This window comes from Psammomys obesus, unplaced genomic scaffold, assembly GCF_907164565.1.
Source record: "Psammomys obesus unplaced genomic scaffold, mPsaObe1.curated_primary_1811, whole genome shotgun sequence".
In the NCBI taxonomy this organism is placed as follows: Eukaryota; Metazoa; Chordata; class Mammalia; order Rodentia; family Muridae; genus Psammomys; species Psammomys obesus.
In genome coordinates, this window is record NW_026596152.1 from 9,952,585 (window position 1) to 9,969,345 (window position 16,761).

The 16,761-nt window shown below is 56.3% G+C and overlaps 2 protein-coding genes across 3 annotated transcripts in view; both read left to right on the top strand.

The window, feature by feature from the left end:
• Positions 1 to 9,957, top strand: part of Pemt (phosphatidylethanolamine N-methyltransferase) — an 82,825-nt gene extending 72,868 nt beyond the window's left edge. For both annotated transcript variants that reach the window (XM_055594355.1, XM_055594357.1), the window contains 4 exons: positions 3,110 to 3,255; positions 6,294 to 6,405; positions 9,299 to 9,373; positions 9,699 to 9,957. In XM_055594355.1, coding sequence (XP_055450330.1) covers positions 3,110 to 3,255; positions 6,294 to 6,405; positions 9,299 to 9,373; positions 9,699 to 9,756 — 391 coding nt within the window. In that variant the 3' untranslated portion in view covers positions 9,757 to 9,957. The remainder of the gene's footprint in view (positions 1 to 3,109; positions 3,256 to 6,293; positions 6,406 to 9,298; positions 9,374 to 9,698) is intronic.
• Positions 9,958 to 15,611: 5,654 nt separating this feature from the next.
• Rasd1 (ras related dexamethasone induced 1) lies at positions 15,612 to 16,745 on the top strand. The gene is made up of 2 exons (XM_055594427.1): positions 15,612 to 16,039; positions 16,157 to 16,745. Exons 1-2 carry the CDS (start codon positions 15,754 to 15,756, stop codon positions 16,714 to 16,716), a joined length of 846 nt encoding a protein of 281 aa, XP_055450402.1. The 5' UTR covers positions 15,612 to 15,753; the 3' UTR covers positions 16,717 to 16,745.
• Positions 16,746 to 16,761: the final 16 nt, after the last annotated feature.

Here is a 16,761-nt window from a genome sequence, read left to right on the forward strand (position 1 = left end):
CACACACACACACACACACACACACACACACACACACACACACACACGTCTTGGCAGGCTGGAGCAAATGACCCATGGTACACTTTGCCTCTCTGGCCGACTCCTAGCCCAGCCAGTGGAGGAATGTTCGGCAGTGGTACAAACAGCCAGGGTGGACCATCTCTGGGCACAGGGCAGGGCTCCGTCTTTAAGATGTCTGCTCTGGCCCCCAGACCTTGTCTGCAATCTCCTTTCTTCTCAGCTGGGCCAGGGTCATTTCCGGCAGTGTCTTCCTCCAAAGAACCCCTCTGTCTCCTGGCCCCCTGCTCCACCCAGTGTGTGGGCATCACAGTTGTGCAGTCCCTTCCAAACACCTCTTGAACTATACTTTTTTCCTGAGCTTTAAGGCTTCTATTCCTTGCCATTCCTCATTCTGGAATAGTCTTTCCATAACACCCCCACTGTCGGCGTACTTTTAAATCTACTTTAATTTGGGTTTCTTACACCTCTACCTCCCTTCACCCCAATCCCTTCCAACACCCCAGCACTGGGCAGGAGAGAAAGAAGGTTGGTGGGGGTTCAGCTCTCTTTAGCTACTTCCTGCTGGTAGCGTCCTTAGGGCAAATCTAATCTTTGTAGTCAGGATATCTTCAACTTCTTCTCATCAAACTGCATCAGCAGCAACCAGGAACAGCAGGAGGATCAGCAGCATTCTTCTCTCTTGGAGCCCCCCTTTCTCTCTCTGGGCCCTGGCATTTATTCCCTCTCCAAAGTCCTCAGAATTAAACTGTCTGTGGCTGGCAAAGAGCCCATCTCAGAACCCACACGAGGTAAATAATCTGCTGCTGTGGACAGTCTGAATCAGCCCCATATCTCACACCTAGGATTAAAACAAGAACATGTTTACATAACATAACTGAGTTTTTAGAGATACTAAAACTTTCCACTCCACCTCCACCATGTCAGTTCTTCCTTCAGACCTCAGCTGAAGCCTGAGGTCCCCACTCAGTGCCCATATTACAGCCCCAGCTATCACAGCATCCCACATGCTTTGCATCCTCCCAGAGTTTGTCACAAGATCAGCCTCTCCTGTCCTTCCCCTCTGTGCAGTCTGGAGCAGTCCGTTTGAAGCATCCTTCCCCTTTTCTTCCGGGAGCTGATGATGTCCCTGAGAACTCAAGACCTGTGGCCTAGGGCTGGCCAGAAAGAGCCCCACAGGCTCTCTGTGTCCTCTATTCAGGTAGCTGGGGCTCAGAGGCTACTAGGCAGTTGGTGTCACCCAGACCACTGAAGAATCAACCCTCTTCTCTGCGCTGTGAGCCCTTACGAAGTGTAGCCAGGAAGCAGGTAGCTAACATGGTTCAGCCTGAAGGTCTGGTCCCATTGCACATCTGTGCAAGGGATCGCAGGGAGAGCGTGAGGCTGGGAGTCTAATCTTCCCTGGCCTCAGCGGCAGGGTCTGCAGGGTGAAGGAGTCGCTGCGCCGTCTAGAGAGTGGGTTGTAGGTGCAGCCACCCCCTAAAACACAGGTGTGAGTTTTGCTACCTAGCTCCTCGGCAGCCACAGTCCCAAGCCCATCTCAGTAGTTCGGCCTGGGGTTGTAGGAGAATCCTGAGCCAGGGCACTGCTGGTGGCTGAGCTTGCCCTGCCACCTTGCACTGCTGGTGGCAGGTCACCTGCCAGCCTCTGCCATGGTGTCCATTTCAGGCCTTTGTCCTCCCTTCCTTCTCATATACCTCCTGGCCTATGGAGAAAGACAAAGTAGCTGTCCCCAAGAGCTGACCATCAGGTTGGTTGGAAGAATTCCAAGGAGGCAAGGTTTAGTGTGGCCCAGGAATAGGATTACAACCTCCTCCGCAGTGAGTGAGGGAAGAGAGGGGATGGGTGTGTTCTGCCGAAAGAGAAAAGGCTTCTGGGTGATGGTGGATGGACAAGTAGGTAGCTGGGTCCCTAGTGACGAGTTAACAAATGGAAGAAGGATGGGTGGATGTGTTGATACGTATGTGTATGGATTGAAGGAGGGAGGAGGAAAGGAGGGAGGGAGGGAGGGATGAATGGGTAGATGGATGGACAGACAGATGGGTGGGTTGGTCAGTGGGCTGGCAGAAGCCAGAGAGAGAAGTATGTGTAGTTGCTGTGTGTGGACGGCAGGTCTCCACATCTCCTCTAGGCATTGTGGTTGCAGGCAGAGTGGACATGTGCCTGTACACGAGCGCTCGCCTTCAACATCCTCCTTCTGTGTCCCCTGCACTCAGGGCCTTCCTCTTGTCAGTGCCCACTCCCTCCTGCTGAGGCCCAGACCCACTGCCAGCTGCTTCCCTGAACCCTCCACCCTCTCCTGTGCCAGGTGCCAGAGAGCCTGACCCTCCAAGCCCACTGATGCTGCCATCGTTCACAGTCCCTGTGCTCAGAGCCCACCTTTCGGTGGGGCCTGCAAACACTTGGCCGCAAAGCCTAGTTGAGGGAAGGACATAAAGGGCCTCTGATGGGACTTAAAACTTAGGCCAGTTGCCCAGGTGTGGCTTGGCCTCTGCAGGGTCCATGACAAGTAAGTAAGCAGTATGGGGCAAGCCAGCCTCGGGCCTGGGGTCTGCAAGGAGAATGGTGCCCATCACCACAGATGGCACATGCCAGGCTCAGGTCTCTAAGTGCTGGGCCTGCGCTTACCCTGCACTGCACAAGCCAGGCTTAGGCCCCAGGCGCTGGGCTTGCTGCCTGCACTGAGCTGCACTGCATGTGCACCCATTCCTCTATGAGCTCATTCACAGTGCAAGTTGACAGGGCCTCAAAGTGCAAACTGATGGCCTGGGGACTGAGCCCTGCTAACATGCATGAAGCCATAAATGGCTTTTATGAGTGATCCATTTCTAAGATTTAGGATATTTTGTATATGTGTCAGAATTTGTGACTTCTCGTTGAAAAGATTAAAAACTCTGGCAAGCTTGGGCCTTTGGTCTTGCCCAGTCCTCATGACCCTGAGGACTAGAGAGTTCATGCAGGAGCCTGGGCCCTACCTGGAGTGCCTGTATGGTTAATGAGCATATGGCCCTGGGGCTGACAACTCCGAGAAAGGCAGGGTACCTGCCATACCTGCTATGACATGCTGACTCTCCTTATCCCTGTTCCACAGTTTCACACAGGCCATGATGAGCCAGCCCAAGATGGAGGGCTTGGATAACAGCACCACCTACTTCCTGGGCCTTGCATTCCTGGTTTGGGGCCTCGTGTTTGTGCTGTCCAGCTTCATTGCGCTGGGGTTCACGGGGACTTTTCTAGGTAAGACCCCGAGGAGTGGGATGACCTTGAGCAGGTATACCAGGGTGCAAGGGAGAGCGGAGCCAAGGTATTGTCACCTCTGATGTGTCTTGAGAAGCACTGGAGGACCCGGCCTGTGAGGTTAGGACCGATTCAGTTTTGCTCTCTCATCGGACTCCAGGGCACCCAGCTGCTTCCTGGGAGACAGGAAAAGACCCTAGTCCTGGTTGATGGGCCCCAGAGTGCTCTCCTGGGCGCAGCACCTCGTCTGCATGCGGGGATGGGGTAGTTGTTTGTTCAGGCAGACTGTCTGCAGAGTGCAGCTGGACTGGAATAGGGCAGACAGGACTAGACCCTCTACCTCACAACCACTCTTGGGTTTGCTTAGCACACTTGGCTACCAGGTAGTTGGAGCTTGGCTATGGTAGTTACAGGCAAAGCTTGCACAGGGTAGAGGGATATGGTCTCTTCTCCAGCCTCCACTCCATGGGGCTCCAGTGCTTTGGGCCTAGGAACCCAAAGTGATCCGGTCTGGCCAGACACCTTCTCAACTCATGACAACAGTGACTTCCATCACCTTGAAAGCAAGAAAGGGCAATCTCAAGAGAGAGTGTGCAGAGGAGGCTGAGGATAAGGGGCTGCAGAGCATGGATGCCAGGAAACTGGGAGCCCCATCCACAGAGGTGCCTGTTCCAGCTCCCAGGATGTCCCTGAGGCTAGCATAGCTACCGGAGAGCTAGCTCTGCACAGGAGCCACCAGATTTGACCCCTCCTGATTGTCATGCAAAGACCAGGCCAGACTCTGAGCCTTAACCTCCACCAGGACCTCTGGTAGTCTTCAAAACCCTGCTGTCACCTAGCCTTCAGGACATAACATGGGCCTGTCCTCTGCCCGGGCCAGGCTGCCCCAGTGGCAGACTTGGAGCTCTCAAGTGTGTGCTTAGGAGTGACAATGCCACGAGAAACCAAGAAGCACATGAGCCAGGCATCCTAGTACTGTTGCTGGTAGATCAGTGCTTGCTGCTCAGGCAGGAGCTGCTGGGAGCCATCCTGGGAGAGAGTGAGGCCAGCCTGGTGTGAGGGGATGCAGAGTGCAGGCAGGAAGAGGGGCAGGTCAGGCGGGAGGCTACTGGCGGTGCTGGAGAGGTGTGGCAGGGCTAGGAGCAGATAAGGTCGCCTGAAGGACTGAAGCTTCCTTCCCAAGGAGGTAGGGACCTCAGAAAGGATCTCAGCAACAAAGAGTTGAGGATGAGCCTGTCAGTGGCAGGGCACGCCTCTAATCCCAGCACTCACAGAGGCAGAGGCAGGCCAAGACAGCCAAGGCTACACAGAGAAACCCTGCCTAAACAAAAAAAAAGAATTGAGGATGGGGAATGGTGGGCCAAGACCAGAGGTGCGAGCTTCGTGTAGAAACAGATCCTCCTCATGGAGATAGGAGCCAAGGAGCAGTAAGATGGTCACTCCTGTGGGTGGAAAAGGGCTGTGGCCACCTAAGGAAGAGATGAGGTAATGTCAAGTCCAGGAAGACAGGGTGGACAGGGCTGAGGAGTGGGGGCAGGGAAGGCGCTTATGCGGGTACCCGGGAACCGGAAGACAGACTGGAGAGCCCACCATGGTGATTGGGGCCAGATGGGGAAAATTAGCAGAAGTGAGTCAGAGGGGTGCAGCATCTCTGGCATGGCTTTTGGTAGACATGGCCTAGAAAGCAGAGAGCCCTGCAAGCTTTGGAAGTAGAGCAGAATGGTCCCTCTCCTGTGACTCAGCCTGAAGCAGCTTTCTGTGCCACCCACCGTCAGGCCCCACTGCCCCGCTTCCTGCTTCCCTCCAGTGGTCTCCAGGCAGCCTTTTGGAGTCTTGTACCTTTTGTCGCCAACAATGACTGCGCCAATTTCCCCCAGGCCCCTCCTGCAGGGGCTCCCCTTGTTGGGCTGGCTGCCCTACTTTCTGCCTGGGATGAAGCCGCATTGTTTTTCTGGTCTAATGGGGGACAAAGGAGAGGCCTGCTGAGAAAGGCTGCCCTGCCCAGTGGAGACACTGCTCACATAGAGGCCTGGACCAGATGCTGTGTTCTGTGGCATGGCCTGGTCACGGTGGGTGGATGAGTGGTCATCTGGTGGTCTTTCCCTGTGTCGGCTCCCCTGGGTTGACCTGCAGAATGACAGGAGGCATGTGGTGAGCAGGCCAGAGCCTCAGCTAACCCGTTCACGTTTGTTGCTGTGATAAAGAGCATGACCAAAAGCAAGCTGGGAAGGAAGGGTCTACTCGGCTTACATGCCACAGTCCATCACTGACGGAAGCCGGGGATGGAAACTGAGGCAGGAACCTGGAGGCAGGAACTGAAGTGGACTACAGAGGAGCTCAGCTGCCCTTTTGATACAACCCAGGGCCACCACCTACCCAGGGACAGCACCACCCACAGTGAGCTGGGCCTTGACTCCCCCACATAAATCATTAATCAAGAAAACGCCCCATAGACATACCCACGAGCCAACCTCATGGAGGCCTTTTTTTTTTTTTTTTTTTTTTTTTTTTTTTTTTTGAGTTAAGGTTCCCTCCTCCCAGGTGACTCCAGTTTGTGTCAAGGTAACAAAAGGAATCAGCACACACCCTGAGCATCTGGCCAGCCTGAGAGAAAGAACAAGGCTAGGGGGCAGAAGGGGGGGCAGCCAGGGTGGGAGGAGGGCAGAGCCTGCAGATAGGGAGCAGACATGCTGAAGGTGCGGGTGGGGGCTCTGAAGGGGTGTAAGCACTGTGAGGCTTCTCAGGATGGGGACAGGCAGACAGAGGCACCCGGAGGGGAGAAGGAGGAGACCGGTGTGCTGGGGCCCAGCAGAGAGAGGAACCAAGCTGGGAGCCTCAGTGCCCAGCTCACTTGCAGAGCCTATGGGAAGGCTCCGGTCCTGGGCGCCGTGGGCTCTGTTCCCACTGCTGCATGGAAGGCTCCTGGGACATAGGGCCCCGCCTCACCTGCAAGGCCACCAGGGATTTCTTTTGGTGATGGTGTGGCAAAATCAGAGAGGGCTAAGTGGGCCTCACATCCTCCCCCATCTCACTCACAGGTGACTACTTTGGGATCCTCAAGGAGGCCAGAGTGACCACGTTTCCCTTCAGTGTACTGGACAACCCCATGTACTGGGGGAGCACAGCCAACTACCTAGGCTGGGCACTCATGTGAGTACTTGTCACCTACACAGAGAAGGCTACACAAAAAAATAATTGAGGATGGGGAATGGTGGGCCAAGACCAAAGGAGCGAGCTTCCTGTAGAAGCTCAGTGTCCAAAACCAGACAGCCCTGTGCCACCCTCTCCTCCTGCAGCCTCCTGATCTCCCAGCGCACTTAGCATCTCTGCCATGCCCCACGCATATTGTCCCTTTGACGGGAACAGGCCTGCATCGATCCCTAGCCCATTCTTGCAAAACCATCTGGTGGTGTCCCCTCCTCCACAAAGTTCCTCCTGCTTCCTCAGGGTTTCCCGTGCCCTGGGCTGGAGTCAGTGATCAGTGGCCTGTCTCCTCTCTCATGGCAGAGCCAAAACACATGTCCATCTATGTCACTGGTAGTGCCTGGTGCCCAAGAGTGAAGGTCACTCCAAGCTCGGAGTGGCCAGGTCAGGGCTCCCAGAAACACGTGACACCTACCAGCTGCCGCTGGAGGATTTGGACATGCAGAGGCCCAGCATGCTGGGGATGGGGCTGTCACCTGAGGCTTAGTGGAGCTGACTTAATACCCTTACCTGGCAGCAGACACTGACCCAAGAGGCCTCCCACAGCCTGTCTGTCTTCTGCTTCTCAGGTCCCACTCCCAGATATGAGTCCTTAGCAGACAGGGCAAGGGGTTCCTAGGAGCCCAAGGCCTGTGTCAGCCTTTCTCCAGTCTTCTGCCTTTCCAGTCTGACAGCAAAAAGAGGGGTACTCTGGGCTCTGAGCTCCTTGATCTGGGCTGTGATCATCTGCCAGCAGGACTGTCTTGTCTGTCCTGGGTTGTTAGGAAGTCAAGCTGCACCAAGGTGCCAGTAAGTGGCCAGGTTTTCGTGGAGATGAGGGGTCGTGTCAGGGAGCCAGCTGACAGGACTGTTCATACCCATATCAGCACCTCCCAGCAGTCTTTGAACTTGCCTTGATCATGGGCCTGGTGCTTCTAGCTGAAACAGAAAGAGGGGGTATTTGCCCACAGCACCTAACATGTGCCAGAGAGCTGGCTGCCCAGAGCAGCCAAGAGCAGTCACCTACACCGTCATCTCGGATCAAGGCAGGGGAAGTTCTTTCAGGGCCTCCCACAAGCCTTTCGCTGGGGCCACATCAGTGACTGTTGTAGTCAATTGAAGACTTGCTTCATTTAGGAATATTGACAGCAGGTCAAGGTCAGTGAGTCCACCCTTTCCCGTGACAGGTGGGGAAACTGAGGCCGAAGACTGAGCTCACCTCAGGCCATATAGTAAATCTGTGGCAGAGATGGTCTTGTTGCTTAGGTTCCTGGCTCCCAAAGCACTTCCCTTCAGCTTTGCTCACCATTTTGTGAGGTAGTGAACTGTGGGGGCATGTTCACCGCCAGCTTGGTGTCCGGGCTCTCCCTAAGGATCAAGCCCAACACACCAGCCCAAGGTTTTATTAGCCAGCCATCTTCCAAGGCCTTTCCTGACCCATAGAACCCCACATCACCAGAAACACAGCTGAACCCTGGCTGGGGACAAAGTACTTATTTAGCCAGAATGAAAGTGAGAGCATCATGGCCACCGTCCCCCTCAGGCCAGGACACGGACATCAGGAGCTGTTCCAAGTTCAAAGTTGAAAGGAACAGCAAGGACAGAGTACTAATTTAGAGCCCAAAGTACTAATTTAGGCACAAGTTATGACCTTAAAGAGTTAGGGGGAAGTTCAGCTCAAGGCCTGCGGCATTGGCAGAGGTGGTGGCCAGACTCTAAGGGCAGACGAGCCTCGTGTCCCTGCCCTTCCCGGACAGACGCACGGACAAACTGGCCAATGTGAGGTTCAAGTGGACATTAGGGAGTGAGCAAGGCAGAGGGGCCCTAAGGAGACATACCCTCTTGTGCCCTCTGCCCTTGGGTGGCTACATACGTAATGGGGTTATTCAAGGCAAGCAGATCCCCCAGTGACCTGAGGTCTCTTCCTGTCCCTTCTGGTTCATTCCCTTCCTGCTGAGGTGGCTGCGGCAGCCCAGGCCCTGCAGAAGCCAGAGGAGCCAGAAGTAACCATAGAAATGGACTAGGGGGCAGCTTGGCAGCAGCTATTTCTGGAAACCTGAGGCAGACATGCTGGGACTCCTCCCTGCTGTCACTAGCAGGCTCTCTGCATTCATTGGCAGAGTGAGGTCAGAGACTGGTCACCTGCAGAGAGCCATGATAGATAGGCTGTGTACATTCTGCCAAGGACTCTTTGGGACTCCCTGGGCTAGGATGCTAGAAGGTCAGCTCAGGGCCTGGGGCAGTGGCAAGTGCAGGTGGGCCTGTGTGCTGCGCTGTGCTGTGCTGTGCTGTGCTGTGCTGTGCAGTACAGTGGAGGAGCCCCTGCCCCTCCCAGACAGACTCATAAACAGACTGGCTAGTGTGAGGTCTGAGGGGCATTAGGGAGCGAGCATGTCAGAGGGCTAGTGTGAGACCACTGGCTCTGAGGGGAAGGCCTTGGCGTGGGAAGAAGATCCTTCCCCCAACCAGGGCCACCCCTGACAGTGGCTTTGGGCTGAACTTGTATATGGGCCAGAGATCAGATGGCAAAACCTGCCCATGAGGCCATGTGTGTGCTCATGGCAGCCCAGGGCTGGCTCCCCCCTACTCCAGGAGGCTTCCTTCCTAAGAATATTATGTGGTGGGCAGTGGAAATGTTCCTTGTCCCAGAGCCTTGGTCTTAAGGAGGAGGCAGCGAGTACTTCACAAGGTGTCCTTCCTCCCTCCCGCTTCCCTGGGCCTCTCTAGAGAATCAGACTTAGGAAGGGGGCACCAGCAGACTTAGCTCATCCGCCAGAAGGATCCCAGCACCAGCTAAAGACCAGCCCTGAGCCGGTAGGAGTGACTCAGTCCTTCCAACTGATGGTCCATCTGTCTGCAGGCACGCCAGTCCCACGGGGCTGCTGCTGACAGCGCTGGTGGGGCTCGTCTACGTGGTGGCCCTCCTGTATGAAGAGTGAGTAGATCGTGGTGGGGTGGGAGATGGATGTGATGGTGGCCGAGTTAGACCAAGCCTCTCATCTAGACCTGCGCTTTTTGGCCTGGCAAGCTTCACCAGGCCTGGCTTGGAAGGCTGGGGAGGGGAGGGTACACCTGGCCCCTGAGACCTAGGTAGGCAAGCATGTGGCCCTGGTCCCTCCAGGCCCCTCTGGCTAAGCCTCTAGGCGAGCCTTGGGCAACAGTGGGAAGGTGGGCCCTGGTCCTCACCAGTGGGGCAGGTTCTGGTGCTGGGATGTGGTGGTCTCCTGGAGCGGCCCACTGGAACCTCTGTCTGCCCACAGGCCCTTCACTGCTGAGATCTACCGACAGAACGCTATCAGGTTGCACAAAAGGAGCTGACAGGGCCATGAGGGACCTGTAGAAAGCTGATCTGGCCTCCAGGCTGCCCCAAGCAACAACCCTTCTTGGGGAGAGCAGCGCTGGCCACTGTACCTGTGCCTTGGAAACCAGTCCTGGGGGCCTCGGGCATTATGCAGCGTGACCACTGGGACCCCCATCCCCACCCTGCCTGGACACACTAATAAAGGCATTGCGACCTCAGCACCTCTCTGATCCGCTCCCTGGTCCCCTTCCCGTCCAGGTCCCAGGAGGGGAGGTGTGTGAGGGATGGGCTGTAGGCTGTGGGAGGGCTGGGCAGGGCAAGGGACTACATCCCTTGAGGGCTTCTGGGCCAGATTGGTGTGGCCCTTTCTTTTCCGTGCAGCTTCCTGGTGCTGTCCAGGATCCAGAGAGAACTGTCAGAAGACCTCAGCAATAGAACTGGCTGCAGCCACAGCCTTTCCTAGGCAGTGGGCACCCTGGGTCACCATGCCCCAGCATTCCCAGGACATGCCCTCGCTGCCAGGAACACAGTTCAATGTCCACCAGGCTGGATGCTGAGGGCAGAGGTCTGTGAGATTAAGTGGCACTACCGTTCCACTAAGATTGCCACCCAAAAGCAGAGCATAGTGGACACCACTGCGTCCATCTGAGCTGGGTAAAATTCAGCTGGAGAGATGGGATGTGTAGGCAGGGCACAAGTGATCAAGAAGGCGAGGTCACAAGTTGATACTAGGGCATCAGAGGGGGTGAAGGACAGCCTTCCTCTGCCCCTCCTGGCGCTGTGTGGCCATTAGCAGCTGGTCCCATCTTGACCCTCAGGACTCCAGGCTCCTGATGGATAAACTTTGCTGGAGTTTGGGGTGATCATCCCAACTCACCAAAGACCCTCATCCCATAGTCTCAGCTGCATTCCTTTACCATAGCTCATCACTGGCCCAGAAAACCTTGTGAGATTTGGGGATCCAGAGAATCAGCCTATAGCCGTTCTAGCCCAAGGCTAGCTCATGGGACAGCATCTAAGGGCTGCCCTATCCTGACATCCTGTTATTGTCACCCAGGCCCCTGGCCAAGGCTTGCATGGTCTTTTACAAGTGGCCAGGGCCTACCATCTCACTGCGCACAGGTCTCCTGGCTCACATTTCCAGGCCCGCCCCAGGCCGGAGCATCAGCTAGAGTCCTAGGTTGGGCAGACAAGAATCATACATTTTATTGGTGTGGCCTCAGAACCTTGCTGCCCTGGGCCCTTGACAGGGTCTAGGATTGTCATCTTGAGCTGTGTCCCTCTCTCATACCCCGCTGGGTAGGTGGAAGGTACCAGGACCACTGAAGCAAGCAGTCATTACTTGTGTCCTCACTGAAAATAGTCCTGTGCAGGTCCGGCCCCGCAGCTCAGGCAGGTGTCCTGGCAAGGCTGAGTTAGAGAAACACTGGTACCCTTGGCACCAAATGGAGCAAAGAACCACCACCACCAATGCTGCCCCCTTATCCAGGCCTCTGCAAAGGAGGCTCAGCTCTGATCCCTGGAACCCTGCATCTACTAGCTCAACTAGCTCAGCTGCCAGGTTGTAGGTCTGGGCAGAGGGAAGAGGCAGCCCAGCTCCCTGAAGGCTGGGTGGAGGCAACAGCCAAGGCAGACATGGAGATGACGCCATCTCAGAGGTGAGAAGGGGCTGCAGGAGGACTCTGGGGAAAGGAAGAGACCTGAATACCCACTGAGGACCGTGGGCCATGGTGTCCTGGTCATACACTCACAGCAGGACTGGGCATGTGTGTCTGAACCCCAGTGTGTCAGTTCAAGTCCAACAGGAGACAGGGACGAGGTGGAGCCCACCAAGGAGGCTCAACAGGCTGAGGTGGGCCGGTTGCCAGAGAGCCGGGGCTGCCTCCCGATTAGTGACCATGTTGCTTTGAGCCCAGGCCGAGACAGTGTGTCGTGGTGGGGGAACATGGTAGGACAAACTGCTCACTGAGAGGGAAAGAGTAAATGAGGAAAAGGCTGGAGCCCCATTCAAAGACTCGCTATAACCGGAAGATTACCCACCAGGCCGGGTGTGGCAGCACACGCTTTAATCCCAAGCACTTGAGTTCAAGGCCAGACTGGTTTACAGAGCAAGTTCCAGGATAGCCAGGCTGTTAATGAAAAGAAACCCTGCCTTGAAAAACAAACAAGCAAACAAACGAAAACACTACCCACCAGGCCCCTCCTCTTAAAGGCTCTGCTCCCTCCCAAAAGCACACTTTGAGGATCCAGCCTTTCAACTTCAGACTCTAGCAAGTGGCCATATTCGGTGAGGTCCTTGCTGATGGAGACCTAGGGCGCTGCACGACGAGACCACATCCTGGCCCACCTCTGCTGCTCTTCTAACGAAACCCCTGTCTCGGGAGACGCCCTCTCTTAGCCGTGGTCACTTCCAGGGGGGCTCTGATGGGGACACACTCCACCGTAGACAGACCGTGTCTTGATTACGTGGCCTCTCAGTGGACACTGGGGGCTCTCACTCCAGTGCTGTGACTGACACACCATGGTGAGCACTTGTGTCCCTGTCTACTCGGGCAGTCTCCATTGCTTCGGGGAACACGCTTAGAGATGGAGTCACTAAGGCCACCAGCCACACAGGCTTGAGTCACCTCTCCGCGTTTGTTTACGGTCTTCGTCACTTTACATTCCTCTTCAATCGTCATCTTTTCTGAAATGGAGTCTATGTAGTCAGACATATTTTTGCTTTCTCACGGTAGTGGGTAGTCACACTTTTAATCTTTTATTTGGGTTTCTTAATGCCTCTCCTATACCTGTACCTAAGACCTTCCGACACCAGGTAAGAGAGAAAGAAGGTTAGTGGAGAGAAGAAGGTTAGCTACTTCCTGCTGGTGAGGTTCTTTGGGTTCCTTGGGGAAAGTTCAATCTTCATTTCAGGAAATCTCCAAGTTTTTCTTCTTCTTGTCAAACTGCAACAGCAGCAACCAGGAGCAGCTGGGAGAAGCATCGGCAGCCTTCTTTCTGGGAGCCCCCCTTCTTTCTGGGAGCCCCCCCTTTCTCTCTGGACTCTGGCATTTATTCCCTCTCCAGAGTCTTCAGACTTCAACTATCTGCAGCTGGAAAGAGCCCCACCCAGAGCCCGCACGAGGCAAATAGTTTGCCGCCACGGGCAATCTGAATCAGCCCCATATCCACACCTGGGGTTAACACAAAAACATGTTTACAATAACAGGACTGAGTTTTTAAAGACACCAAAACTTTCCACTGCTGTGCCCAGGGCTTTGTACCTGCTCTTTCGCCGAGTTACATTCCCAGCTCTTCCCCGTGTGGTCAGATGGTGTTTTTCAGGCTGGATGACATTGAAGTTGAGAGCATAAGCTGAAGGGCAGTTATTCCGGGCATCGGGATGATGTGTGCCAAGGCGCCGAGGTGATTCTCAAGGATGGATTTCCACAGGAGTGACTATGAGCACCTTCCCACTTGGAGGTTCTGGGCTACGACACTCTTGTTTCAGTGAGCCCTAGGCTGCCAGTCCAGCCCAAATGGACTGGCCTTGAAGACAGAATCTCCTCTGTCCAGTGGGAAGTTGAAAAGGAAGTCCTCTTCCTACTGCCTGGCCCTGGGCCTAACACACCCCACAGGCTGGTGTGGAGGCTGTAGGAAGGTTGGGGAAACAGGGATAACTTGCCTCTCCCCGAGGCAGCTAGCAGGACTTTGGTCATGGGGAGGAAGGCAGGGGGTTGGGTTGGAGAGGGATGCCGTGTACCCCACTGCTCTTTGATGGCTGGGGTCTTCCTGCTGTGGTAGCAGAGGTGTGGGTGATAGATACCAGAAAGTGACAGCGCCAGTGTCACCTTGCATCTAGAGGGGACTGAGGTGTGATGTCAGGCCCAGCCTTGACACTGACCGTGGAAGGAGAGAAGGCCGTGGATCCAAGCTGAGCCCTGGGTCTCTAGATGTCAGGAGGTGGAGCTGGACCACGTCTTTGGCCCTGCCACCCCTCTGTTTTTATCCCTTTGATCTTCCTGGGACTGGAGACCCAGGGGGAATGGTGACATCGGCCATCCTGAGTCGGAGCCCCAGCCTTCCACACAATGCCTTCAGGAGGCAGAGGGAAAGGGCCTCAGTCTGGAGTAAGCAGCCTTGATTGCACCCTTCCCTTGGCTCCTTAGTGAACACTCTGTGCTGCTTATTGCACACGGCAGTCCTGTGTTTGGCTCAGGCTCCGGTCCTCAGAGGTGAGGGCAGGCACCCCATATGTAGAAGGGATGGAAGCAGCAGTAGGGGCAAGAATCAAGAGAAGTGAAGATTTCACCCCAACTAGCCTGTCCTAGATCTAGCTGATGAGTCCCCGGGTTACTCGATTGATATGGATGTAGAAGCAGCCTGGGAGGGAGGGAGAGAGGGAGGGAAGTGAATATGGATATCCTGCTAGCCTGAAAGGGCCAGACAGTTGCAACCGCCTCTGGATGCTGTGGGGGCACCGGCAGAGGTAAAGATAGGACAATCGGGAGCCAGGCGGCGTACTCACTGGGCGAGGCAGCTGGCTTCCCTGCTTTAGTTCTTCATCTGTCAAGTGCTACTTCTTCTCAGGCCCCAGTGCCGGCTCCAGAGAGGGCGTTGTCCCTAGACCACCAGATCCCTCCACCTGGCCGTGAGGGCCCCGGGCAGGATGGCTGGGCGCTGGAGATCTGGAGTCTGAGCTTTGCAAGGAAGGGATGAAACCTTGGGGGCACTGTGCAGACATCTCAGTAGGTGGGAATGACCTAACCCTTCCTGTGGGGCACCAAGACTGCCTGGATGGGTGAGCGGCATCTGTCAGTCGGTGGGTCTCCGGGCTTCTAAAGAGACAAGGTCGAGGCAGAACGAGAACACAGCTTGACTTCATCACTTACAAGCAGCAGGCATCCTATTTCTCCCAAGCGTTACTCAGTCCTGGCTACTGATCAACCTGCCACTGGCTTCCTCCTTGGGCAGCCTTCCTGGTGCCACACTTTTATTGTTTTGACAAGGCGCTGGTCTTAGAAAGTGTTTGCACTTTTTCACAATCGAGGAACCAGTGTCGTCTTCCAGAAAGGGAAACCGAGCTACAGACAAGGTCCTGCTCCCAGGCCTCCTCTGAAGCTTTCGTTCCCCACCCCTGACCCCAGCTCTCTCAATGCAAAGTGGCCCATGAGAGGGGTGGGAGACCAGAGGGGCTGCTGGCCTGTTTTGTATTTCTTAAAAGGGCGTGTCTCCAAGTCAGAGATAGAGGATGGTAGCTGTCCTTTGCTGAGGTCCCTACAGACCAGATTATCTCTAGTTGGGATAATGAAAACAGGAATGTGAGTCGGTGGTGCCCCAATCTGTCTCCCCCGCTCCCAAATCCCCTTACTGCCCCTTGCCCATCTCCAGCTTGGCCACAACCTTCAGCTTCCCAGTGTGCCCGTGGGGCTCCCTGCTTCCCTCTGGTGGCGGAAGCTCAAAGCGCGGACGGTAGCGCAGAAAACCCACAAACACCCGACCCTGCGCCCCAAAAAGCAGCGCGGCCCGGGGACCTACGTGACTGGAGCTGGGCCAATGCCTAGCAAACCTGTTGCTATCACCAGATCATATTTTGTGGGAAACTGAGGCCCAAGGAAAGTGAGAGAATGATGTTGAGAGAATGGAGATCCCAGAGGTCACAGAGTCAGTGGCACAGTCAGGGCCCCCGCGGCTGTCGTGGTGTGAAACGCCGGTCCTCGCGTGGTGGTGACCTGTACTTAGTCCTCCCAGCGCACGTAGGGCTGGAGCGGAGCCGGGGGCTCCAAGGCGAAGGTCGCGGAGTCTAGGAGGAGCCGGGCTCGCCGGGGGCGGGGCGTGACGCACCTAGGCTGGGAGGCGCCAGCCCGGGCGCCTCGGCAGGCTGCATATAAGGGCGGTGTGTGGCGCGGAGAGCCAGAGCCCGCTCCCTGTGCCCCAGAGCCACCTCAGCTGGTTCCGAAGCCAAGCTCTTCCCGCCCCACCGAGCCCTCTGCAGCCCTCCGCCTCCTCTCGGCCCCGCATCCGCCCCCGGGGCAATGAAACTGGCCGCGATGATCAAGAAGATGTGCCCCAGCGACTCTGAGCTCAGTATCCCGGCCAAGAACTGCTACCGGATGGTCATCCTCGGCTCATCTAAAGTGGGCAAGACGGCCATCGTGTCGCGTTTCCTCACGGGCCGCTTCGAGGACACCTACACCCCCACCATCGAGGACTTCCACCGAAAGTTTTACTCCATCCGCGGGGAGGTCTACCAGCTGGACATCCTGGACACGTCCGGCAACCATCCGTTCCCCGCCATGCGGCGCCTCTCCATCCTCACGGGTGAGTTGGGGAGCGGCGGGGGTTTGGAAGGGGCTGGCGTGCTGCGCGCGGGGCCCGCGCCGTCCGCTGCTCCGCGCCCGGCAGCTGCCCTCACCCTGTCCCCTCGTTCCCCTGTAGGAGACGTTTTCATCCTGGTGTTCAGCTTGGACAACCGCGACTCATTCGAGGAGGTGCAGAGGCTCAAACAGCAGATCCTAGATACCAAGTCCTGTCTCAAGAACAAAACCAAAGAGAACGTGGACGTGCCCCTGGTCATCTGCGGCAACAAGGGGGACCGGGACTTCTACCGCGAGGTGGAGCAGCGGGAGATCGAGCAGCTGGTGGGCGCCGACCCCCAGCGCTGCGCCTACTTCGAGATCTCGGCCAAGAAGAACAGCAGCCTGGACCAGATGTTCCGCGCGCTCTTTGCCATGGCCAAGCTGCCGAGCGAGATGAGCCCCGACCTGCACCGCAAGGTGTCGGTGCAGTACTGCGACGTGCTGCACAAAAAAGCTCTGAGGAACAAGAAGCTTCTGCGCGCGGGCAGCGGCGGCGGCGGCGGCGACCCCGGCGACGCCTTTGGCATCTTGGCGCCCTTTGCGCGCCGACCCAGCGTGCACAGCGACCTCATGTATATCCGCGAGAAGACCAGTGTCGGCGGCCAGGCCAAAGACAAGGAGCGCTGCGTCATCAGTTAGGAGCCCCCCCCCCCCCCCCCCCCCCCCCCCCCCCCCCCCCCCCCC

Excerpts from the sequence above, each read along its gene's own strand:
- Rasd1 (XM_055594427.1), top strand. The coding sequence starts at position 15,754 with ATGAAACTGGCCGCGATGATCAAGAAGATGTGCCCCAGCGACTCTGAG. Across the intron at positions 16,040-16,156 it reads GCGCCTCTCCATCCTCACGG|GAGACGTTTTCATCCTGGTG; the intron begins GTGAGTTGGGGA and ends GTTCCCCTGTAG.